Source organism: Mucor velutinosus, assembly GCF_035048745.1.
Source record: "Mucor velutinosus strain NIH1002 chromosome Unknown tig00001563, whole genome shotgun sequence".
Taxonomy (NCBI): Eukaryota; Fungi; Mucoromycota; class Mucoromycetes; order Mucorales; family Mucoraceae; genus Mucor; species Mucor velutinosus.
Genome location: NW_027041904.1, coordinates 1,880,047 through 1,905,827, shown reverse-complemented (window position 1 = coordinate 1,905,827; position 25,781 = coordinate 1,880,047). Strand labels below are relative to the sequence as shown.

At 40.3% G+C, this 25,781-nt stretch overlaps 8 protein-coding genes across 8 annotated transcripts; 1 reads left to right on the top strand and 7 right to left on the bottom strand.

The window, feature by feature from the left end:
• Window positions 1-30: 30 nt before the first annotated feature.
• On the bottom strand, window positions 31-836 carry ATC70_009236 (uncharacterized protein; the record flags this gene model as incomplete). The annotated part of the gene is made up of 2 exons (XM_064828473.1): window positions 31-472; window positions 538-836. 2 exons carry the CDS (start codon window positions 834-836, stop codon window positions 31-33), a joined length of 741 nt encoding a protein of 246 aa, XP_064685675.1.
• Window positions 837-2,582: 1,746 nt separating this feature from the next.
• Window positions 2,583-3,370, bottom strand: ATC70_009235 (uncharacterized protein; the record flags this gene model as incomplete). Its single annotated transcript, XM_064828472.1, has 2 exons — window positions 2,583-2,929; window positions 2,986-3,370. The coding sequence occupies 2 exons, from the start codon at window positions 3,368-3,370 to the stop codon at window positions 2,583-2,585; spliced, it is 732 nt and encodes a 243-aa protein (XP_064685674.1).
• Window positions 3,371-3,668: 298 nt separating this feature from the next.
• On the bottom strand, window positions 3,669-4,827 carry ATC70_009234 (uncharacterized protein; the record flags this gene model as incomplete). The annotated part of the gene is made up of 3 exons (XM_064828471.1): window positions 3,669-4,236; window positions 4,299-4,664; window positions 4,724-4,827. The coding sequence occupies 3 exons, from the start codon at window positions 4,825-4,827 to the stop codon at window positions 3,669-3,671; spliced, it is 1,038 nt and encodes a 345-aa protein (XP_064685673.1).
• An 82-nt stretch (window positions 4,828-4,909) lies between these two features.
• ATC70_009233 (uncharacterized protein) lies at window positions 4,910-5,737 on the bottom strand (the record flags this gene model as incomplete). The annotated part of the gene is made up of 2 exons (XM_064828470.1): window positions 4,910-5,263; window positions 5,318-5,737. The coding sequence occupies 2 exons, from the start codon at window positions 5,735-5,737 to the stop codon at window positions 4,910-4,912; spliced, it is 774 nt and encodes a 257-aa protein (XP_064685672.1).
• A 111-nt stretch (window positions 5,738-5,848) lies between these two features.
• Window positions 5,849-6,608, bottom strand: MZT1 (Mitotic-spindle organizing protein 1; the record flags this gene model as incomplete). Its single annotated transcript, XM_064828469.1, has 4 exons — window positions 5,849-5,938; window positions 6,008-6,119; window positions 6,184-6,248; window positions 6,309-6,608. The coding sequence occupies 4 exons, from the start codon at window positions 6,606-6,608 to the stop codon at window positions 5,849-5,851; spliced, it is 567 nt and encodes a 188-aa protein (XP_064685671.1).
• Window positions 6,609-6,716: 108 nt separating this feature from the next.
• On the top strand, window positions 6,717-8,028 carry pnk1 (DNA kinase/phosphatase Pnk1; the record flags this gene model as incomplete). Its single annotated transcript, XM_064828468.1, has 6 exons — window positions 6,717-6,779; window positions 6,833-6,893; window positions 6,956-7,134; window positions 7,192-7,442; window positions 7,509-7,721; window positions 7,779-8,028. The coding sequence occupies 6 exons, from the start codon at window positions 6,717-6,719 to the stop codon at window positions 8,026-8,028; spliced, it is 1,017 nt and encodes a 338-aa protein (XP_064685670.1).
• Window positions 8,029-18,907: 10,879 nt separating this feature from the next.
• Window positions 18,908-22,677, bottom strand: ATC70_009230 (uncharacterized protein; the record flags this gene model as incomplete). Its single annotated transcript, XM_064828467.1, has 5 exons — window positions 18,908-20,694; window positions 20,750-22,060; window positions 22,120-22,363; window positions 22,424-22,522; window positions 22,579-22,677. 5 exons carry the CDS (start codon window positions 22,675-22,677, stop codon window positions 18,908-18,910), a joined length of 3,540 nt encoding a protein of 1,179 aa, XP_064685669.1.
• A 578-nt stretch (window positions 22,678-23,255) lies between these two features.
• On the bottom strand, window positions 23,256-25,343 carry ATC70_009229 (uncharacterized protein; the record flags this gene model as incomplete). The annotated part of the gene is made up of 1 exon (XM_064828466.1): window positions 23,256-25,343. One exon carries the CDS (start codon window positions 25,341-25,343, stop codon window positions 23,256-23,258), a length of 2,088 nt encoding a protein of 695 aa, XP_064685668.1.
• Window positions 25,344-25,781: the final 438 nt, after the last annotated feature.

The following is a 25,781-nucleotide window of genomic DNA, read 5'->3' as shown; positions in this document are numbered from 1 at the left end:
CACACACACTCTCTCTCTCTCTCTTTCTTTCTAGGTAGAGAAATAAAACGAAGGCAATTCACTGGGCATTTCCTTGAAAGTGTATTCCATGCCATACAATCTTGGTAAGATGGTATTTTGCTTTTGCTGGTAATGCTGGGGCACAAAATAGTCTGCATGGTAATTGGGTGGTGGTGAGGATGGAGAAGGAGAAGGCGATTGGGATGCAATTGAACAAGTCGATGTCGTGGTTGCCGTGGGCGAAGGGGGCTGGCTACTCATAGCGCTACCGATGGACGAAATACTGTTTTGACGCTTTTGCTTCTTCATCAATTCTGGAATCTCGTTGAATGGTCTCCACTGAAGCATGGTATGTTTGGTAGCGGATCCATGTGCTACTTTTTGATGAGTTGTCAAAATGGTCTTTCTGGCAAAGCTCTTGTTGCATCCATCGTGACGGCATTTGTAGGGTCTGTTGCCTGTATGAATACGTCTATGTGCGCGTGTGCAGTTGTGTGAGTACTCAATGCAATGTACAGTTTAAACAGCTGGTCTTACCGATGACGAGCTAATGAAGAACTGTCGCTAAAGTTCTTTTTGCAATCCTCAAACTCGCACACATGAGGTCTCTCGCCTGAATGGGTTCTCATATGGACCTTCAGGGCGGACCGCTGGATAAAGCTCTTTCCGCAGCCCAATTCTTGACAGACATAAGGCCTTTCATTTGTGTGAATGCGAAGATGTCTTGCGAGATCAGATCGACGGCCAAAAGCTTTTAAGCAGTTCAACATGTTGCACTTGTAAGGCTTGCATTGATTTTGTTGTGTTTCAATGTGAATCAATTCAAGAATATCCATAGTGTATCCAGTGTTGTATATGACGAGAAGAGAGAGAGAAGGATGAAAGAAAATGAGAAAGGGAAGAGAGAATGCGTTGTATTTATATTATTTCGAATAGAGTTTTTCTTATAACAAACATATTTTTAATATCATAGGAGCAAATGGGGTTTGACATTTTTTTAAGGAGCAATCAGCAGTGATTGATGATGATGATGAGTGATGGGTCGATAAACAGATGTGTATAGTGTGTGAAGCGTGTACAGGTAGGTTTTTTTTTCTGGGCAGTGTTGGCACAGAGAACTACCTAATTAAGGGGAGAAAGAGAAGCATGCCATGCAAGACACACTATGTTGGATCTACACATATAAAGAGATAATCTTACATTATCATAAAGTACCTCTATTGCAGTACGACATGAATCAACTGTAGATGTGTGGCTGAACATTATCCTTTTCTGTCCATCTGATTTGATAATATTAAGGAGAGCAAGAAGGGGGGGGGAGAGAGGAAGAGAAGAAGACATGGCAAGACGACCAGTGTCTGTCCACGCACTCACAAACAATCAGAAATCCCCCAATTACGCTCCTTTTCCATGTGTTTTCCAAGTCGTTCTGATCTGAAAGCAGCCTGTAAACTGTCGATTGATAGATCGATGATTTTTTATTTTTCTTGGTAGACCCCCACTCCTTTAATATTTAATTTGTATGATAGCCGTTAACTTGTTGATTCCCCTCTCTACGCTTCATGTAAATCAATGTTGGTTGCTCTTGATGTGTATCGTGTAATCACAGTATAAGATCAGGTTTGTACAAGTTGCTCAACAAGGACACTTGGCTATATATATATATATATATATAATACGCCATGGTTCTCCTCGTCTTCTTGATTTTTTTTCATCTTGATTCATACATGGCCTATTGCATACACACACACACACACACACACACACACACACACTCATTCACTCATTCACTCATTCACTCATTCACTCATTCACTCAAATACGCTGTGTAATGTGATGTTACATGGTTTGCTTGTTGATCGTTAAATATTTGCTTGGAAATGACGATATTCACATGTACGATAATTCGGCAAATGATCCGTACCTTTACAGCTACAAAATTGGATCTATGCAAATGCGCACAAACAGTTCAATTCCAATTTAGAAACTCGGTTGGATCAATAACAAGGAGGCCCATTATTATGCCTTTTTTTTTCAGGCCATTCAAAATACAAGTTTCGAGTGTGCAGTGTTGTCAATACACTGGCAATCTCTCACTAGATGCTAAACATCACCGATTGTTGGGTTGGTAGTCTTCCCCCAAATCTGGAGTTTTAATTACTCATCATTGTTGTCTCCCCATCGCTTTTCCTTATAGCAAACAAACCTGTTCATTGTGTTGTATATGGTCTCTGTACATGGTACATGTGCCTCGAGCTCCTCACCAATGGCTTGTTGTAGACTAGCATGAACCATTCTTTCATGCTTCTCTCCCCATCGATCAAACTCCCAATCTCGTCGTTGATTCAATATCCATAACAACTATTTATTGTATCACAAATTCATATACAAACTATGCCAAAAGGGTATTCCTGTAGCCGCGCTAACCGTTCATTTCCCAGGCCAATCGACAAAGTAACGCAAAATTCACGCACACAGGTAGCAACATCTATTCCTGAGTGAAAAAAAGAAACTTGGATTTAATCAAGAGGGTCCCACAAACTGGAATCTCACTCGCATTTTATTGGTATTTACATTTTAATCTAATCTTTCTTGGTTACATAAATGGATTGAAGCTTTTTACCATTAGAAGCAGTCCATTCCAATCTCTTTGCAATACCATCTTCAATGTCGAAAGCCCAAGCATGGACAGTCAGCTTTTGACCGTTGGCCCAGGCATTTTGAACAATGGTAGAATGGCACACATTTTCAGCAGAGTTGATGGCGTTCAATTCAATTAATCTACGGAGACGGGCAGTATCGTCCTTGTGGCTTTCCAACTCAGTTTGATGAAGTCTGTAGACATCCTTGATGTTTCTCAACCAATTATCGATCAAACCAAATTGTTCATGGCCTTTGGCGGCAGTTACACCACCACAGTTGTAATGACCTAATAGATCTGTTAACCTAAAATGTCCCCACACCCTACCCACCGTCCTGACTTACCACAGACAATGATGTGCTCCACCTTGAGTACTTCGACTGCATATTGCAAAACCGAAAGACAGTTGAGATCAGAATGACTTACAACATTGGCAATGTTTCTATGGACAAAGACTTCACCAGGAGGCAAGGCAAGGACCACATTAGCAGGCACTCTGGAATCAGAGCAGCCGATCCACAAGATTTTGGGAGATTGCTTCTGGGCAATGTTGTGGAGGAACTCAGGATCCTCCTTCATGACTTGAGCAGCCCACTTCTTGTTGTTGGCCAAGATGCCATCGAGATTTTCATCATTGGGATCAAAACGGTTCATTGTGTGAGTAGTGAAGGAGGGAGTGGCAAAGAGTTCAGGCTTCTGCTCCTCGGTAGTTTGTTGATTTGGGCACATTTTCTTGCTTGGGTTTTTATATGAAATTGGAGATATGGAAGAGAAAAGGAAGAGAGCCCGTATTTTAATATTAAAAAAAAGTTTAAATAAGTTTGAGGTGGGGCAGAATTGAGGCCCCTGTGCACTAAATTCGGCCCTCATTGGTGACACAGAAGAGATAAAGGGAGTTTCGGCCCAATAAGATGGATATCATAGCGCGGGTTTATTTTGTGTGTGTGATCCATTCAAGTGTTTGCCAAGTGTGGCATTCAACGGGAAACGAAGATCAGGTTTCGATGAGGGGATCTCTTTCAAACGTTCATGTTAGTTGGTCAAAGAAGGATCCACGTGGCCGTTTTGTATCATGGCCCTCTTGGTCACCATCACCATCACCATCATCATCATCATCATCGATTTGAATGATTTTGCGTTTCAGAGTATCTTCGCAGTCTTCTTGCTCAAACAGAAACTGCACATTCCAGAATTTAAGTTGCAAATCATGGCCACAGCTAGCCAGATACGTTTGGCGGTGATCCATCTCTATGGACTCTATGGGAAAGTCCTCGCCATGATCGCCCAAAATGCCTTCAAATTTGTAAGGTTGGACAGAGATCATCCTCAGCAGACCATCGCTACCACCGGTGCACACGACTTGCTCATCCAGTTTGCATAGAGCATCAATTGAGTTGGGGTGGCCCAACCATTTCCTACTGGTATCCCATTGATTCCAATCCCAGGTATACAACGCCCCACTCTGCGAGCCTGCAATGACCTTGCTTCCATCCTCGATGACCGCCATGGATAATAATTCATCATCGACAAGATGAGATAGCTTAATTTTATCCGTTGGTTTTCGTGTGTCGCAAATAGACAGTAACCCATCACCACTATACGGTTTGGTAAATCAATGAGTACACAAAGTCCCCTCATCATCCTTGCTCCAATTTACCCCGTTGATAACAATGATGATCTGCCTGAACAATACTCCATATCTGCAATAAAATCATCGTGCACCTTGTACTCTTGTGTCGCTTTGCAGGTTCTCATGTCCCAGATCTTTATGATCCCCTCATCATCGCCTGTTGCCGTTAAATGGGTATCTAATTTACAGATTTTATTGATTGCGTACTTGTGTGCTTTGGGTATCTTGTACAATCGTCTTCCGGTTGTTACATCGAGTGCTTGAATTGATTTATCTCGGGATATCGACAGTAGATGCGCTCCATCGGGTGTAAATTCAACGCCTCGACACGACTTTTTAGACACTTGTGTCGTCCAATTCAGTGTGTTTTCGGTGTCTGTTGCATAGTTCCAGCTGCGTACGTTATCATGAGTGGGGAGGATTATCTCGAGTCGGATGTCTGTTTAAAATACCATTGCACCTGTCCATTGATTAAGCCTGCTACAATGATGTTTTCCACGGGATGAAATGAAAAGTCGAATATGTGATCTTTGAATTCAATAGGCTTTGGTTCCATTAGTTTATTTAAAATGTAAAAAAAAAAAGAAAAAAGAAAAAGGTATTAAATTTATACTATGCAGTGGCTTTTCAGAGCAAAACTATTTCCATTTGAAAAATGTGCCATACTTGTTCTTTTCGGTGTCCGCTGGCTTCGCTGCTGCTTGATCTGTCGTAGTCGATCCAGCTGACGGCGGATGAGGTAAAGGGGAAACCTGATTTTCATGATGATGATTCAATGTAGCAGCTTGTTTGGGCTTAGACGGTCCGCCATCTAGCGCCCCAGCTGTCGTCGTAACTGTGTGGTCTGCATTTATGGCAGCATGTTGCCCTTTTTCGAGTCTGATCTCATCCATTCTTCGCATAATCAGAAATTCTTCCAATAGCATTGCATTGCGCCAGTTACACTTGAAGAAAATATCCAAAATGTCACCTGCAATGGGCGTAAGGCCAATCTACAGCACAAATATTAGATGATAAACTAGTGTAGAGACATGTCTTCAGGGTACCATGAAATCAAGCATCACATTCCACATCATTTGAGCAATGATGGCCTTGGGTAGATTAGCCTTGGAGGCAGTTCTGACCAGCTGCATAGCCATCACAGCTGTAATCGCATCGCCAATACCGGGAATCAAGCCAACAAGCCCATCCACGCCAATATTGAAGCAGCAACAGTGAAAGCCTTTATCCAAATACCATGCCCTATTCTTTACTTTGAGCAGGATCTTTCTCTCTTCCTTGCTCAGCAACAGATCTGGAGTTGCTTGCACCTTTTTGTTATACCAATGATGCTTCTTCTTGGCTGCTATTTCTTGGGTTGCTGCCAAGATCTCGGGATCTGTCTCAAAAGCTGGTTTGTTCTGATGGACTCTGTCAGAGACATTTCCAAGCACCTTCTTTTTAGCATAGTTTGTTGCCACTTGCATTTTGTTTATTATTAGAAAAGAAGAAGGAAAATATATAAAATGAAACCTTTTGCAGATCCTCTTTGTATACACAAATGAGTGGGATAATCATGACGTATAGACTATATGCTTTTATTGGTAGTATTCTGGCTTTTTAACATTGAGCCCATATTCGGTTAAGGCGGATGATAAATCGTCCATGGTTAATACAATCTTCTTCTCCTGTAAAGGGGGTCGCAAGATACGTCAATAATGAACACCAAAGAGATCCCATGTTTCATGCTTATTTACCTTGTTGGATTTACTGGTGGCACGGGATGATTGTTTGACTTGATTGAATTGGAATGCATCTGTGGCTATGTCTGCAACAAATTTTTGTGCTGCCAGAGCAAAGAGCTTCTTACTACATGAGAATGAGCGAGTGAGTAATGGCGTTCTACACATGTTCCTTGGCATGATGACATTACATGCGAGCATCATCACAATCAAATCCAGTCTTATTCAGATAATAGTCAATCACAGCGTCGGGTATCTACACAGAGAGATCAGTTATTATGATGCACATGTAGACTCAACGTTGGATCACATTTACAATAGGTGTGTAGTTGTCCATTGTAATCAACAGTTCTGCCATGTCTTTCTCCTTGTCGACCTTTTCGGCTGGTGTTGGCACTGATTGCTCGCCCTCTTTCATTGCCACATCTACACTGTCTGATAATTGCTGCTGTTGCTGGGGCTGCTGAGGCTGTTGTTGTGCTTGATTGTTGCTTATTTGTTCATTGTTGGCTATAGCAGGATTCATGGTAAGTTTACAGGTAAAGAAGATACGATCACCCAATATAAATCGCCTTCTTTGTTGCTGCAACGGATGCAAAACTGTCACAATGAACATCTCTTTTTGAAAAAAATTTGGTGTGGTAGTGAAGCAATCCCCCCCCCTCCCCCTCCTCCTCGTATAGACGACGCTGACAAGCTTTACCATTGCTAGTTTAATATAAAAATGTCTTCTACAAATAACAGTTACGATGTTGTATCTGCATACAAGACCTCTTTGAATGATACGGTGAGGATCTCTAGTGTCGACATTGCAATCCATCTTGACTAAATCTTGCTTAGGAATTATCCACACCTGTTGCTATCTTCAAAGCCCTGACAGACTTTGTTCGACACAGTACAGGTAACGAGCAAAGGAACCACCAGCTCGCATCGCAAAAGCATCAATTAACGCCGAACGTATAGCTCCCACCATGTCTGAATTTATGCAAACATTGGAAAAGGCAGCACAAGCAATTCGTCAGGAGCCTCAAGTCATTGCTGCTGCCGACAAACCTGCAAATCAACACAAGGCTGCCATTGCCATCTTGGCAGGTGTAGATTTATTCATGCGCTTTGTCACAAGAAACTCTCACGATTTCTCGGTAAATACAGTAGCGATGTAGATGAATAATACGAAATATTCATTTTGCGATGTGTAGCTCTCCGAAGAAGCAGGTAGCTTTGAGGATTTCAAGGAAAATTTACTGTCTAGAGCCTCATTGATTTTGGAAAAGGCTTCTTCTGCTCGTGAGAAGGCTGCAGAGATTGGTGCGCAATTCGTGCACGACAATGCTGTTGTGTTGGTGCAAGGCTATTCTCGTGTCATCATGAGTGTCCTGTATTATGCCGCCAATGTTCAAAATAAGAGATTCAAGGTATACGTTACGGAAGGCAGGCCTAACAGCGATGGGTAAGTAGTTAGGATTTGATTTGATCTGTGAGAGAGAGAGAGAGAGCGGTACTGATGCAATGATAGTATTCAAGCTGTATCCGCCCTGAGAAAGAACGGTATTCCCTGTAGAGCAGTTTTGGATTCTGCTGTTGGTTATATTATGGATAAGGTAGATATGGTGTTTGTTGGCGCAGAAGGTGTCGTTGAAAATGGCGGTATTGTGAACAAGATTGGTACATTCCAAATTGCTTTGGTGGCCAAGGCCTTGAGTAAACCAGTATATGCAGTCGCTGAGAGGTAAGGGAGCTTTTGTCATGGGAGCATTGCAGTTGCTGATGAATGCCCTTTTCATAGTTACAAATTTGTGCGTGTCTACCCTTTAAATCAATACGATATCCCGTCAGAAACACCGGAAATCGTTACATTTACCTCCAGAAGAAAGTCTTTCAGTACAACCGGTGATGCTGAAACTATGGATGAATTGGCTTTATCAAACCCCTCAGTAGATTACACACCTCCTCAATATATCACTTTACTTTTGACAGATCTGGGCGTCTTGACTCCCTCTGGCGTGTCTGATGAACTAATCAAACTTTACGTTTAAAGAACATAATAAAGTATTCAGTCATAGCAGCATTTAACACTATAGCTACTATGGCATCTGGGCATACTTGATATATTTGAGGGTTTTGCTGCTAAATTGGTTCAATAATTGGGAAAAGGGGACACGCGAAGTTTACACCAGCTATCAAGATACACACACCAATGCAAAGAGCAATGAATATAGCTGTTCCCCCTTTGCTAAAGAAACTACTGTAATTGTCTAACAGATTCATCCGACGCATACAGCCACTTCTTCTGCAAAGATATTGTGAAATCAAACAAGTTGATAACCCTATTATGGATTTTCAGTTGAAGAAAGGGTATACTACTTAAAGCATTAAACGCTGCACTGTAGTATTCAGCAGCTGTTAAAGCGATTGTTTGGTGGCGGGATGGCCAAAATAATACTGTTGTTGCAACAACAATAATGTAAACAACATTATGCTGTAGGAGTATTTTAATACATAACTTTCTCCACGTAATGCATTTAAAAGACATCTCTTGCATGGAATTGCGTAATAAATGCTAGATCAAATGATTGCACCTTGTCTTACTTTTGAATATAATAACAAGACAGAGTTAAACTGTATTCATTTTGTTACGCTTTTATTAAAAACACAAACGTATTATAAATGACAGCTCAATAGGAAATCAACTAGTTGTAGACCTTCGTTGCTTCAACTTCTTAGCCAATCAGATTGCTTGAAAACTCCGCTGACTTAAAAAAAATTTGCGAGGGTTTCCCTCTGTTTTGATGTGAGGCAAAATTTTAAGCGCCGCTATAATAGCAATATAGCCGCTGCTATCATCAAACTTCCCCCAGGTGCTAGAGCATGTCTTACTTACACCATCTAGCTTTGAATTCAGGCATTGAGACCCTTAATCATCACTAAAGTAAGTAGCGATAACCAAGTGGAGGCGGCCTATCTACCTCCTAGCCTCGGATAAATTCTTGTTGAGCTTCAGGGATAGGCACATCCACACAACGTAAAAAAAAGGTATGCTTCAAAGAAACATAATAATAATAAAATAAAGAAGAAAAGAACATACTACTAGAGGAGTATAGTAGTACGTAGGCAAAAAAAAAGAGACACTCACATGAAGCGAGTCAAAGAAACGCATAACAAACACAACATCAAAGATGTTCAAAAAAGCTCGTTGTTGTTGCAATAAAAATGCATACATGAGCAACGTGCATGGTAGTAATAGTCGGATGTAAAGCAACATGACACAAATAATGTGCACAACTGCAAAAGCAACAGTGGTATTATAAGTATGCAATACAGCATAATGACTAATGTTGTTTCATGTGAAGGCACAGAGGAAACACCACCAACAAAAGAAAAAGAAGAAAGCGCAACAAGGCAAACATCATGAATGCATTATCACGAGAAAGGAAGTAATGATATAAACGTTCAAAGAAGTTTATATCATTGCGACCAGAAGAAAAAAGATACTTACCACTTACCACAGCCACAGATAGCCCAGAAGTGTAAAGGCAATCACCGGAGACAGACCAGAAAACGAGCATGCACCAAATACAGTAGACCGGGAAATACCATATTAGCAGCAGCAACAGCAGCAACACCGGCACCATAGAAAAACTAAAGAACGAACGCCATCAGCAGAGACCAGACAAAGACCAAAGAAGTTACTTACCACTTATCACCACCATAGATAGACCAGATAATACGCAATCACCGGATATAAACCATAGAACGAGCATACATCAAAGACAGTAGACCAGGAATGACCAGATTAGCAGCAGCAACAACATCAGCAGCAACAACATCAGCAGCAACAACACCAACACTATAGAAAACCGAAGAACGAGCGACACCAGAGACCAGGCAAAGACTAAAGAAGCAACCACCAGAGATAGAGACTAAAGAAACAGCCACTAGACATGATAAACAAAAGAAGAAGGCAGCAGAGACAGCAGAAAAGTAATGGCATCAGCACCCACGTCAAAAAGACAAAAGAGCTATCAAAACCTAATAAACAAATTCAATTAGTGACAATTCTACGCCTTCCTGTGCTCGTTATCGAATGGTATCTCTTATATTTCACTTCAAAGAAGCAGTATCAAGTACTTTTAACAGTGCAAGGCCGTGTTATCAGAAGCTAGAGTGTTGTTTTCAATCAAAAGTATTCCAAAATCAATACGGTTTGATACTAGACGCGTTTTGCAAAAAGGGAAAAAACGAGGGCGTGGAAAAAAGAGAGGGCATCCTATCCGACGTCATGACCAGTAGATTTAGTCTCTGTCTTGTACCGTAGCAGCCGTAATTGCGGCAATTTAATTTGAAACTGTGCAGTGGTATTTTCGTGTTCAAACTTGACTTGATCTCACATTCTTTAAACGTTTTTGCTCAATTTGACTATGAAAACTGTCGTTGCCATACCTTACTGTCTAATGCACCTATAAAGAGTTAATAAAGGCGCATCGAATGATGCTGGTTACATTTAGCTTTCAGACCGAAAATAAAGAGCAATTTTGAAATATTTGAAAATGGGTTCTCTGCAGAAATGTCAAAATTTAGCATATGAAAGTCTCAAAAAGGTAGTTTCCAATGTTGCATATAATCTTTACGGTTAATTTGGTCTGATATGTATCATAGTAAAAGTCTACATTTTTTGGGGTGAAAAACGCGATCGAGTTATTTTCAAGAATCTTCCCTTGATAATACTCATGGAAAAACGATGATTTTCAAGAATTTGCAACGGCCTAAAAAAATTGAGATAAAGCATTAGGAAGTAAAGCGTGGCCAAGAGAAGGCGTGTGGTGCTATTCCAAGCGCTCAAAACGCTTTGTGGCATGAGTTATTCGTGCTTGAAAATGACTACATTTGAACAGAACTCGACCTAAAATGACGACGTAGTGGGTTGCGTTGCCAGAAGAGTAAGTAAATTACACTTCTGTCTAATGAACCAGATGTTCTGCATTGTACATAACTCAATTTTCACGTAATAGACGCTTTTATTCCAGTTTCAAGGCTGAGGTCTTGCTGCTTGAGATGTGCGATTATGTTGCATACAAGCATGCATCGTAAGGTACATTCACTTTCTCCTCAAGCCATTTTTTACAGTGTAGCAGCATAGATAATGTTTATCGTATCACATCACATCTCTGTTTACAAGTCCAGTCAATTGTGCGTGCACAGGTGCCTCAGGAACTACAATAAATTCAATCTCCCTAACGTCAAGATATCGAGATCCAACTACACTACATGAAACATGTAATGAAATAGCCACCCAAACGCAACTTAATTGAAAACCAAAGTTCATCAAATAGCACTCATTCAAATTCATGCTATTTGGATCTATTAATGAAAGCGCTCAAATGTACATCAAAAACCCATTTAAAAATACTAAAGTAAAGATACACGCTTATACCGCACATCGTGTGAATGAATCACTCCTGATCACAGTGTATTCAATCACACCCATGATGGTCGTAATAGGTGATGGTATCTTTATCCAAATAGAATTAAATCAATAACAAGCATATTCAAATATGACAACTATGCCCTGCTGCCATAGTTGCACAATATCCCAGATAAAGGATTCCATGCTTCAATAACAAACATCACACTTTAAACCATCAAGGTTACATTAAATCATGCTATGACGATAGCTCACCCAAGCCCATCAAGGTTACTCAAATCGACCCTTATGGCCAGTGCTCCTGCATTGATTACCACTTTAAATCAAACATCAACAACATTTGCCAGATATCGCAATAGCAGCACCTATTGCTCTCTATCATCACTAATCCTACAAGCCAGATGCAAATGTATAAATACTCTTCTTTTTTTTACTCAATTCCAGGATCTTCAGTTCATTTTATACACAAAATAAAATACAGTTGATTTCTATTGTATTTTACCTTTGCTTTATTTTTTTTTGTGAAATCTATTTAAACCTGATTTCACTGCAAAACATATCGACTTAGGTGGCCTCTCAACAAGCTATACCAACAATTCATAAGGCCCCAGTGGCCTGCTATTTATATACCATCTCAACGTGGTCATCATTGACCAGGGATCTACCATATTTAAGCAAGCTAGATGCCCTGTAATAAAGAAGCTTTTTGCTTTCGTTTTAGATACAGTTGACAACTGATTATTATCATCCACTTATTATTACGAACTCATCACTTATCTTGATTTTGCACACATTGAAAAGCTGATACTTTACTGTTACATTTCGTTTGTGTGATTTCAGTTATTTAGCAACTGGTTAAATATATCACCGAGCAAGCCATTAGCTTCAAATTTGCTTAACATTATTGATGCTCCAGTGTCAAGTTTACTGTAATCTCGCATTTCAAAAAGCAAGAACTAAGCCTTGAAACTGGAATAAAAGCGTCTATTACGTGAAAATTGAGTTATGTACAATGCAGAACATCTGGTTCATTAGACAGAAGTGTAATTTACTTACTCTTCTGGCAACGCAACCCACTACGTCGTCATTTTAGGTCGAGTTCTGTTCAAATGTAGTCATTTTCAAGCACGAATAACTCATGCCACAAAGCGTTTTGAGCGCTTGGAATAGCACCACACGCCTTCTCTTGGCCACGCTTTACTTCCTAATGCTTTATCTCAATTTTTTTAGGCCGTTGCAAATTCTTGAAAATCATCGTTTTTCCATGAGTATTATCAAGGGAAGATTCTTGAAAATAACTCGATCGCGTTTTTCACCCCAAAAAATGTAGACTTTTACTATGATACATATCAGACCAAATTAACCGTAAAGATTATATGCAACATTGGAAACTACCTTTTTGAGACTTTCATATGCTAAATTTTGACATTTCTGCAGAGAACCCATTTTCAAATATTTCAAAATTGCTCTTTATTTTCGGTCTGAAAGCTAAATGTAACCAGCATCATTCGATGCGCCTTTATTAACTCTTTATAGGTGCATTAGACAGTAAGGTATGGCAACGACAGTTTTCATAGTCAAATTGAGCAAAAACGTTTAAAGAATGTGAGATCAAGTCAAGTTTGAACACGAAAATACCACTGCACAGTTTCAAATTAAATTGCCGCAATTACGGCTGCTACGGTACAAGACAGAGACTAAATCTACTGGTCATGACGTCGGATAGGATGCCCTCTCTTTTTTCCACGCCCTCGTTTTTTCCCTTTTTGCAAAACGCGTCTAGTATCAAACCGTATTGATTTTGGAATACTTTTGATTGAAAACAACACTCTAGCTTCTGATAACACGGCCTTGCACTGTTAAAAGTACTTGATACTGCTTCTTTGAAGTGAAATATAAGAGATACCATTCGATAACGAGCACAGGAAGGCGTAGAATTGTCACTAATTGAATTTGTTTATTAGGTTTTGATAGCTCTTTTGTCTTTTTGACGTGGGTGCTGATGCCATTACTTTTCTGCTGTCTCTGCTGCCTTCTTCTTTTGTTTATCATGTCTAGTGGCTGTTTCTTTAGTCTCTATCTCTGGTGGTTGCTTCTTTAGTCTTTGCCTGGTCTCTGGTGTCGCTCGTTCTTCGGTTTTCTATAGTGTTGGTGTTGTTGCTGCTGATGTTGTTGCTGCTGATGTTGTTGCTGCTGCTAATCTGGTCATTCCTGGTCTACTGTCTTTGATGTATGCTCGTTCTATGGTTTATATCCGGTGATTGCGTATTATCTGGTCTATCTATGGTGGTGATAAGTGGTAAGTAACTTCTTTGGTCTTTGTCTGGTCTCTGCTGATGGCGTTCGTTCTTTAGTTTTTCTATGGTGCCGGTGTTGCTGCTGTTGCTGCTGCTAATATGGTATTTCCCGGTCTACTGTATTTGGTGCATGCTCGTTTTCTGGTCTGTCTCCGGTGATTGCCTTTACACTTCTGGGCTATCTGTGGCTGTGGTAAGTGGTAAGTATCTTTTTTCTTCTGGTCGCAATGATATAAACTTCTTTGAACGTTTATATCATTACTTCCTTTCTCGTGATAATGCATTCATGATGTTTGCCTTGTTGCGCTTTCTTCTTTTTCTTTTGTTGGTGGTGTTTCCTCTGTGCCTTCACATGAAACAACATTAGTCATTATGCTGTATTGCATACTTATAATACCACTGTTGCTTTTGCAGTTGTGCACATTATTTGTGTCATGTTGCTTTACATCCGACTATTACTACCATGCACGTTGCTCATGTATGCATTTTTATTGCAACAACAACGAGCTTTTTTGAACATCTTTGATGTTGTGTTTGTTATGCGTTTCTTTGACTCGCTTCATGTGAGTGTCTCTTTTTTTTTGCCTACGTACTACTATACTCCTCTAGTAGTATGTTCTTTTCTTCTTTATTTTATTATTATTATGTTTCTTTGAAGCATACCTTTTTTTTACGTTGTGTGGATGTGCCTATCCCTGAAGCTCAACAAGAATTTATCCGAGGCTAGGAGGTAGATAGGCCGCCTCCACTTGGTTATCGCTACTTACTTTAGTGATGATTAAGGGTCTCAATGCCTGAATTCAAAGCTAGATGGTGTAAGTAAGACATGCTCTAGCACCTGGGGGAAGTTTGATGATAGCAGCGGCTATATTGCTATTATAGCGGCGCTTAAAATTTTGCCTCACATCAAAACAGAGGGAAACCCTCGCAAATTTTTTTTAAGTCAGCGGAGTTTTCAAGCAATCTGATTGGCTAAGAAGTTGAAGCAACGAAGGTCTACAGCTAGTTGATCTTCTATTGATCTGTCATCTAACATTATAGAGTGTATGTAATAAAAGTGTGTCTAAATTGTTACAATTTAAATTTTTCTTTATTCAAAATAACGTAAGGTGCAATAATTATTAGATCTGGCATCCATTACACAGCTTTATGTGAGAGATGTTTATTGGATTTATAATGTGAGTGTTAAGCACAAAGAATAAAAGGATTATTATTTGTAGTTTATAAAAAATGTTCGATATTATAAAAACAAGAAAAGACTTATTTGAATAAGATCAGACACAAAAACTAAAGATTTATTAATGAAGACAAGAGTTATCCTATTTATACTACTAAGTTCTGAATGCCAAACTAGCAATTTATCTTGTACAGCGCTTATCACATTTGGTGAACTTTCAGCATTTAGATAGCTAAGATGCACTTCAATTATCATAGCTTGCCCATGTTGTTGCACAACACAGACATATCTACCCATCAAGAATACCTTAATCTTTATAGACACTTGTAGCCCTTTTGGCACAACAAAAACCAAAATCCATCAAATAACACTCATTCAAATTCATGCTATTTGAATCTATTAAAAAAGCGCTCGAATGTACATCAACAACCATTTAAACATACTAAAGTAAAGATGCGCGGTTATTCCGCACATCGTGTGAATGAATAACTCCCGATCACAGTGTACTCAAACACACTCATGATGGTCGTAAAAAGTGGTGTTATCTTGATCCAAATAAAATCAAATCAATAACAGGCATGTTCAAACACGACAACTATGCCCTGCTGTCATAATTGCACAATATATCAGATAAAGGGTTCCACACTTCAATAACAAACACCACACCTTAAACTGTCAAGGTTACATTAAATCATGCTATGACGATAGCTCATCCTAGCCCATTAAGGTCACTCACATCGATCCTTATGGCCAGTGCCCCTGCATTGATTACCACTTTAAATCAAACATCAACAACATTTGCCAGATATCGCAATAGCAGCACCTATTGCTCTCTACCATAATTAACCATACTAACTAGTTGCAAATGTATAAATAATCTTCTTTGTTCACTCAATTTTAGGATCTTCAATTCATTTTATACACAAATAAAACACAGTTGATTTCTATTGTATTTTACTATTGCTTTATTTTTTTTGTGAAATCTATTAAACCTGATTTCACTGCAAATAACACTGCTTTCCAGCTAAATAAAACACAGAGTAAAATTTAAAAAAGAAGAATCGAGTGATACGAGTTTTAAGTGCTTTGACCAAAGTTATTAGACTGGTTTATGATAGAACAGTTTTTGCGCTTTTTCGGTAGTTTTTGACAGATTGCCAAGCTTCTGTTATCGAAACTTTACTTGTAGTGATCTTCATATTATAGAATTAAGAATTTCCTATCGAATGAGGATTTTCTTGAAGCTCTAACATGATTATGTTATGAGAAATCAACAGTTCTGCTCCAAAAAAATGGCATTCAGATTTTGTCTTGCTATTATAGGCAAATTTTGGCCAAAAATCGACAACTTTGCACGAAAAAAACATTTTGGTCATATCTCGAGAGATACTCATTGTATTCGATCAAGACAAAGGCCACTCGATAGCTTTAATTTGGATCTATCAGGCTGTGAGGGATTTAAATGTACGTTCCCTTCATGATTTTGCTCAGAATCGTGTAATTTATGACCTTTAGGCAGAAACGTTGTTAAACAATTTTAAATAGAAGAGTTATAGTAGCCACGTAACTTGGTAAAAAACTGACTTACGCATCAAAGAGCTACACATGTAAGTGATTGCACACAACTAAGCTGTTTTATATATATATATATATGTGTGTGTGTTTTGGAAGTTCTCTAGGAGGGGATTATGTACTGAATCTGTGCAACCTCATCTAGATTATTTTTCATTATGTGGGCGAGAGAAAAACTATCGGTTGGTGTCTCACTTGAAACTGTAGCATCAATCCCCCCTGGAGCTTTAGTGCCGTAATATCAGCCTCTATAAAAATTCTGCGCAGCACAACAGCTTTGACTTCTTGTCAAACGACAACGAACCATGATATAATCAAGCAGCTTCGATTTCAATCCTTTTGGAAATTATGTCCTCTTTGAATGCGTCTTATGTAGCTATTTGTAATTAACAGGTTTTGTTTGAGAAAGATAGTTCAGAATGAACTACTCACTAGAGCTACTCACTAGAACTACTCACTAGAACTACTCACTAGAACTACTCACTAGAACTACTCACTAGAACTAACCTTTTCATTGCTCAAACATAACATTTTAATTATAATTATTGCTTCCAGACCAAAGGCAAATTTATACAACATTGAAATGCGTATCAAATGGTACAACTTCTGTTAGCTATTCTATAGCTTATATTCAGATGATCTTGTTTTCACCTATTATTTAATAAGGTTTTAAGGTAAATACATATTCAAGTTGCAACACTTTACTTATACAACTACGCAAATATCATGGTTCAGATTGATTTGCGCCTCCTAAACAATTGTTGATCAAATTTTGGCTGAGAAGCTTTAAGATTGATACACGATATCAAGGCTCAATGAAGTGATGACATTGCTTTCAAATGTTATATACATTGAATAGTCGCTTTGGCTATTGCTTGGTATTATTCTGAACCAAAGCTTCAAACAGAAACCGATTAATAACAATTGCGTTTAAAAGCATCCTTATTTAGATGCGACATATACACTACCAGCGCAGCAGGAATCATGAAAGACTAAAGAGTGAAAGGACGACAAAAAATCACATTCAGTATTGGATGAAAGCGATTGCATAGAAAGATGCAGAGAGACTTGAATGCTTTTACCAGATGATTGACCCTACAGCAAATATACATTGCACTCTCAGGGGCTGCAAACATCGCAAGTTGCGAAGATAACACAACAGGACCTGATAATTGATATAATTCGACCTTGTATGATAATATAATTATATTTTTTCTAGTAGTTCTAATCAAAATTTCAACATCAAACGTCCAGTATCAAGTTGAAGAAAAGGCTAAGTATAAAATCAGATGTCTTGCGATCAATCAATCAAATGCGAAGCGTTTATAGATCAAAAATGAAAAATAGGCATATCAGCTATCAATATTGTTGAAGTCGTTTTTAAACGAAAAAACAGCTTGTGAATGTATACCGTATGCAATGCTTTCTAAATAACAACCCTAAGCATGCTGTGACTAATTGAGTAGTGCGGTCAAAGTGCATTTCACCCGAATGATACGCTGTAGCTCATCGAGTTGTGATTTAGTTGTGCAACTTTGAGAAGCAAGATCTAGCGATTAAAAATCCAGCAGAGCTATGCTTGTTAAGTCTCATATCATGATAAATCTAATTTTTTGGGTCCAAATTGAATCTCGGTGGTGCTAATCTAACTAGATGATGAATTAAACAGAGTTTTTTTTTAAAAACGTGAATATGTAACTATAAAGAAAATTCACACTCATGATTACTCACCAGCTCTGTGACCCTGAATAAAATAATCTGTCAATCGGTGTTACCATTGACGGATTTTTGTAGAACGTGCTAAAGTTTTTACCGTGTTACAGAAAGTATGTAATTGCTCTTATCATGACACATCGTACCAAATTATGCTATTTGGTTTGTCTTGTAAATGATCATATAATCAAGCAATAAGTTTCTCACGTGAGAGTATACCATAAAGCAAAGGTCAAACAAGCTGAATTATCAGATTATAGCTGTAATTTAGAGTTGTTGTCTTTATTTATCAAAGAAACGATCACTGAAACTCAGGTGCCCAGATCTATTATCAGTTGTTGTTACAAAATAGCATTTCATTGCAATGGGGGGGGGGGAGAAGAAACTGTAACCTTTGGGACAAAAGGAAATATTGATAAGATTGTGCCCTTTAACTTGCCCATCTTTTTCTCTGATTTCTCCGAGAAAGTTAGATGATTTCCCAGATAAGTTTATCGACACCAATGATACAAGGTGTAACAAAAGATAACAGATAACAAAGCCTTTTATTTTAATCTATGAAATAACCCAAATTAGGCATACAACAAGATTACACACAAAGAGATTTGAGCAGTGTAAAAATACATGAAAGTTTTATTCATTTTTTTGAAAGTAGAAATTGTGTATAAAGAAATAAGTAAAAAAATTGAATACATATATATATATAATAAAGTAATAGTAGAAACGTTATAAATTTAAGCGTCATCCTTGACGATTCTAGCAACCAAATCACCAGAGCTCAAAGAATCACCTTCCTGTACAGCAACACGTTCGACCTTACCAGCGACAGGAGATGTAACAACAGTTTCCATCTTCATGGCAGACAAGACAGCAAGAGGATCACCAGCCTTGACGTGAGCACCATCCTTGGCACGAATCTCAACCACAACACCAGACATGGGTGCAGCGATATCTCCAGGATTAGACAAGTTGGCTCTTTCACGAGTAACAACTTCAAGAGCTGAATTCTTATCGACGATACCCACCACACGAGCCTCACCGTTCAATTCAAAGTAGACATCACGCTTACCATTGTTGTTGAGAGGTCCAACAGCCAACAGCTTGATGATCAAAGTCTTACCCTCCTCAATTTCAACGTGGAACTCTTCATTGATCTCAGGCTTGGACAAGAAGTAACGAGTGGGCAATACAGACAAATCACCATATTGGTTGACCATCTCACGGTACTCGGCAAAGACCTTGGGGTAAAGAGCAGCAGAGATAACGTCGTAATCGCGGATAGTGGAACCGTACTTTTCGACTAATTCTTGTTTCAACTTGGCCATGTCAAGAGGAGGTAAAGAGGCACCAGGGCGGCCGTCAATGCGAGTTTGATCACGGATAATATTGGAACGCAAAGGTTCAGGGAAACCACCATGAGGTTGACCAAGATAACCTTGGAAGAACTCGATGACAGAGGTAGGGAAAGACAAGCTAGAAGCACGCTCCTCTACGTCCTTACCAGAGAGAGAGTTGGAGACCATGAATTGAGCGAGATCACCCACTACCTTGGAAGAAGGAGTGACCTTGACGAGATCACCGCAGAGCTCATTGGCTTCTTGGTAGGCCTTCTTAATTTGATTCCATTGAGTACCCAAACCCAATTGTTGAGCTTGGAACATCAAGTTGGTGTATTGACCACCAGGCATTTCATGATCGTAGACGCCAGAATCAGCAGAACGGACATTGGCCTCGAAACAAGAGTACAAAAGACGAGCTTGTTCCCAGTAAGAATTGATGGCATGAACATCAGCCATACGAATGCCAGTACCAAGGTTGGTTTGCTCAAAGCCAGCAACGATAGCACCCATAGCAGGTTGAGAGGTCATACCAGACATGGAATCGACAGCGACATCAACAATATCAGCACCAGCAGCAGCGGCAGCCATCATAGAGGCAACACCAGTACCAGCGGTATCGTGAGTGTGAACGTGAATAGGGAGATCAGGGAACTTGTTGCGAATGGTAGAGACCAAGAGACGAGCAGCTTCAGGCTTCAAGAGACCAGCCATATCCTTGATACCCAAGATGTGGATACCTTCATTGACCAACTGTTGAGTCAGGTCAACATAGTAGTCCAAGTTGTACTTTTTGCGTTCAGGGTTGGAGACATCACCAGTGTAACAAATAGTGGCTTCAACTACACCACCAGCCTTCTTAACAGCATCAATACCGAGCTTCATGTTCTCGACATAGTTGAGGGAGTCAAAGATACGGAAGACATCCATACCACACTTGACAGCCTTGTCACAGAACTCGTAGACAACGTTATCGGGATAAGAGGTATAACCAACAGCATTAGCACCACGAAGCAACATTTGGAAAGGAATGTTGGGAACGAGCTTTCTGAGAGCAGCAAGACGATCCCAAGGGTCTTCATGAAGGAAACGCATGGCGACATCAAAGGTGGCACCACCCCAGCACTCGAGGGAGAAGGCATTCGCAAGTGCATGAGAAGTAGCAGGGGCAATACGCAAGAGATCTAGAGACGCGTATGTGAGTGTGACAAATTAATCATGCCACTTATTTCAACTTACCGACAGTTCTCACACGGGTAGCCAACAAACTTTGATGAGCATCTCTCCAGGTAGTATCAGTGATCAAGACACCGGGGTAGGCACGCACAGCCTTGGCGAAGGCTTCAGGGCCCTGTTCCACAATAATCTTACGCCAGCCTTCAGTGGCAGGGGCAGAGACGTCGATGTCCTTGTTGCTTCCGTTCTCACGCAATACAGGAACATCAATCTCGCTCTTGAAAGAAGGCTCACCTACTTGGCCCTTGATTTGAGATCCATTTACGACGACATCACCCAAGTAACCCAACATGCGTTGAGCACGGTTTTGGAATTGGACAAGACGGAAGAGATCTGGTGTGTCATCGATGAAAGTGGTCCAGCAGTTGCCGTTAATAAATGTGTCACAGGTCAAGAGACGTTGCAAGAAGGGGATGTTGGTCTTGACACCACGGATACGGAACTCGACCAAGGCACGCACAATCTTTCTACGAGCCACCTCGTATGTAGAACCTGAACATGTCACCTTGACCAAGAGAGAGTCGTAGTGAGGTGTGATGACAGCACCTGCGTAACCAGCACCACCGTCCAAACGAACACCATTACCACCAGAAGAACGGTAGACTTCGATCTTACCAGTGTCAGGCTGGAAGTTCAACTCGGGATCTTCAGTTGTAACACGACATTGGATGGCAAAACCACGTTGACGAATACGTTGTTGAGTCAAGCCGAGTTGAGGCAAGAGAGCACCAGCAGCAATTTGGATTTGAGCAGCAACAACATCGATACCTGTGATTTCTTCAGTAATGGTGTGTTCAACTTGGATACGAGGGTTGATCTCGATGAAATAATGGCGATTTTGGTTATCGACCAAGAATTCAGCGGTACCGGCGTTCTTGTACTTGACAGCCTTTGCAATCTTGATAGCGTCATTGAGGATGGCTTCGCGCACCTTATTGTCCAAGTTTTTGGCAGGAGCAATCTCTACCACCTTTTGATGACGACGTTGAACGGAACAATCACGTTCAAACAAGTGAACAACGTTACCAGCACGATCAGCAAGCAATTGGACTTCAATATGACGAGGTTTGTCGAGGAAACGTTCAATGAACACGGTGCCATCACCAAAGGCAGCAAGGGCCTCAGACTTGGCACGGTGGAAGGCATCTTCCAGGGACGCTTCATCACGCACGACACGCATACCACGGCCACCACCACCCATGGCAGCCTTGATGATAATGGGAAATCCGTGTTCTTTGATGAACGCCTTTGCTTCGGTAAACTCACTAACAGGGCCAGGCGTACCAGGCACGACGGGTACATCACACTTCATGGCTACACAAGACATGTTAGTTTAAAAACAGATCCCATGAAATGAAAAATTTGTACTTTACCAATGGTTCTAGCTTTAGTCTTATCGCCTAAACTTTCAATGACTTCAGGAGAGGGGCCAATGAAAGTGATACCAGCAGCCTCCACCTTACGGGCAAATTCAGCATTCTCAGACAAGAAACCATAACCAGGATGGATCATGGAAACACCACGCTCTTTGGCAATACGAACAACTTCATCTTGAGCCAAGTAGGCAGCAACAGGTGTATATTGGCCGATCTTACCAAGCTGATAGGACTCATCAGCCTATATCATATTGGTCAGTTAGTCAGCCAACCGTACCACACCCCTTTATACTGAACAAACCTTGTAACGATGCATGGACAATCTATCTTCATGAGAAAAGACGGCGACAGTCTTCATGGACAATTCATGAGCTGTACGGAATACACGAATAGCAATTTCCTAAAAGACATCACGTCAGTGATGCTGTTTCTTGGGCCACAAGCTACCATACTTACACCACGGTTAGCAACCATTAACTTGCGAAGGTTACCCATCACTTCACTATTTCTACGAATAGTTTCGACAGAGTGTTCGCGGGCAGGAGGGGCAGGCATTATTTTCTCTTATAGATGTATAGAATGAAACTAAAGGAAGAAAAAACGAAAAAGAAAAAGAGAGAGAGAGAGAGAGAGACAATTTAGTTCATCCACATCAACATGCCATCTCTTTTATATCATCCATTATCTGCATTTTAGTCTCATCCCCCACCCCCCATTATCCCACAGATGAACCTATACGTTTCCCCCCACATTTTCGACCAATCATGATTGTAACCAACTTTCCCGGGAAAAAGGTTAAAGAAATGAAATTGATGATTTCATGTGTCATTCATATGTTTTCGTTGATGAATTGCTCCAACAACCCCATTCTAGCTCCCCAAGATCTCCCGAATAAACCAAAAAGAGACCGGTATCGTTACATTACCTTTTTTTAAATGTAAATCTTTGAAAGGTCCAAAATAGCGTGATGACAGGCGAAAAAGAAAAAAAAAGAAGAAAAAGATCTATTTTTTTCCTGCTGCCTCCCTCGAACCCCCCCCCCCCCATATTTATATCCATTCAGCTTATCTTTTATCGGCCAGAATAAATATATATCCAGAGGATGTGTATCACGTACGAAATTAAGCTTTTATTTATCCAATCAGGTTCATGTGTTCAAGCAGAAAGATTTCTAAATCTTGCCATCCACCACCAACACGAATCAATACTTTGTTTCGTCCGCTATTTTCATAAGTCATCAATTTACAAGTATAAATCTTTTTACCACCTCCCAGCGATGGTGTTAATTCATTACCAAAATAATATCGTCCATCGGCAGTACCTGCTTTTTTGGAGCATTGGATAGGAATGGGGCTACGGTTCACAATCAGGGCGACTTCTTTATCCAATGGATCTTTGGGATCGGGCCTATAAGCTGTCGCTGTGCTGGTAGTGGTATGCAGTGCAGTGCTGCTAGTAGATGATCTGAAGGGGGATTCTGATCTAGCCATATTTGTGATACGAGCCATACTAGATCTCGGTCTCAATGCATTGGATGTAGGTGTTTTGGGCCTTGGTATCATGGAGGGAGTGCCGCTGCGACGTATGCTCGGCGTGATGCTTCTACTAGTGGTATTGATGTTGGTTGTTTGTTGTCTGCTGTTATTGTTTTGGGACCTAAAATCTTTTGTTGATATCATATCGTCTTCTCTGCTGTGAGATGGACTGATAGATTGGGGTCTCAGGGCACTGCCAACTGAATTGAAACTCTCACGAGCGTAAAACGAAGGGCTTGTTGTTCGCTTGCCGTTGGGTGAAGTACCTCTATATTGCCTTACTTTCTCCTCCATAAACAATGGACTTGGGCTGTGATGGTTGAATTTGAACGGGCTCTTTGATCTGTCGTCTTCGAAATGAAGTGATGGCGATGATGGCTTATTATGTAAGAATCTTGAAGTAGAGGTTGGTGTTGCGGCTCCCCCTGTTGCACTTGAAATTAAATCTTTCCAATTGCTGCTGCCTGTTGTACTATCACTACGATCACTAAGTCGTGACCAACAATGAGTATTATCCGACAACGTGGGTTCAACCACAACTATATCAGGCAAATCTCTTTTACGTAGCTGATCCATTGTTGATTTGAGTGTATTCCATCTTGCCAGCATGGCCTCATGACGTTGTAGAGTTGCAACGTTTCGGGATACACGTGCCGCAATGCCGTTGCCTAGCATCAGTAACATTTTGGTGATACTAGGCGTATAGTACTTGTATTTTGCTTCAAAATTCTTTTCGACCGAGCGAAGTTTCGTGCGAGCATCTGTGGTGGTGCTGGTGGTGCTGGATGTATGATTCGAGGAAGAGGAGGATGTGGTGGAGGACGAGCTTGTCACTATGCCGTGGCCGTCTTTAATCTGTTGTATCATCGTGTAACACTGCGTAACTGTTTTGTCGAGTCCATTCATCATATCATCCACCTGGTCAGCCACCTGCCGAAACACTACAAGCCAACGATCTTCTTTGAGTTCAATCTTGAGTTCATCAATCTCAATGCGCAACGACTCCCAGCGTTCCTGAACCAGTAAGTGTTTGCGAGTCAAGAGTCCCGTGGTGTCCTCAGGTGGGTTGGAAGACGTCATTCTGGTGTACACTTTCTCCACATTGGTGAATAAAGGTCCTACGCGATTGTCAATGTCCAGCAAGATGCTGTCTTCTTTCTTTTCAGGATCAGAGTGTCGTTTCTCTTGAAACTGGAAGATCATCATGGACAAATCATCCACTTGTATCAAAATATCCTCCATCATAGTCCTCAACATGTGCTTCTCGTTGGCTCCTTCAATCAAAGTTTTAACGAATGATATAAAATGTTGCAGGCCAGACCATTCCGACTGAATCTTGGTTACTGGTAATCTGTAGTGCTCCAGTTCGTCTTGTTCGTCTATGCATTCCGTCAGCAGCGGAATCAATGGATGCATCTTATTGCAAGCAAGTTGCAGAGGCTCGACTGAATAGGACTCCATGTCGCCTCGTTTGACGCTCTGTTCAATGCTAAAGGCAATCATATGAGCCGTCTCTAGCCAGTGGGTAATACGCTTGGTAACAGCTTGGAAGTCATTTACTCGTTGTTCAGGGGAAAGCGAGGGTGAAAACAGATTGTTCAATTCCTTTTCTGGTATCTGTATCTGATAGAGTGGATCGAATATGTCGTTTGCTTCAGTTGTTTGGATCGATTCTGATGTTATCATAAAGACTAAGAGAACAAATGTCAGTTGATTTAAGTTGAAAGAGGCAGAAGGAAAGAGAGCATCTCACCTTGACGAAATTGGGTTAAATGTGTGTTTACGGGTATCTAATCACAAAAAGTATATGCCTACAGGAGAAAACAGAAAAGTGGTGGTGGTGGTGATGGTGTTTCTTTTGCTATGGTTTTGTTGGGTATAAATTGGCTGTCTTGATTGATTTAATGTCACTCTTTTGAAGGCATCCACAGAGCAATGTGACAACGTATATAGAGATATAGAATAACACTGACGTGAGTAAAGGAGAACAAGATAAAAAAAGAGGGAAAGAGAAAGAGAAAGAGAGAGAGGAGACAAGGAAAAAAATATATATACACTAACAGGAAACATGGTGAATTGCATCTCAGATGAAATGCCCTATTATTCTTAGCATTCATTGAATCT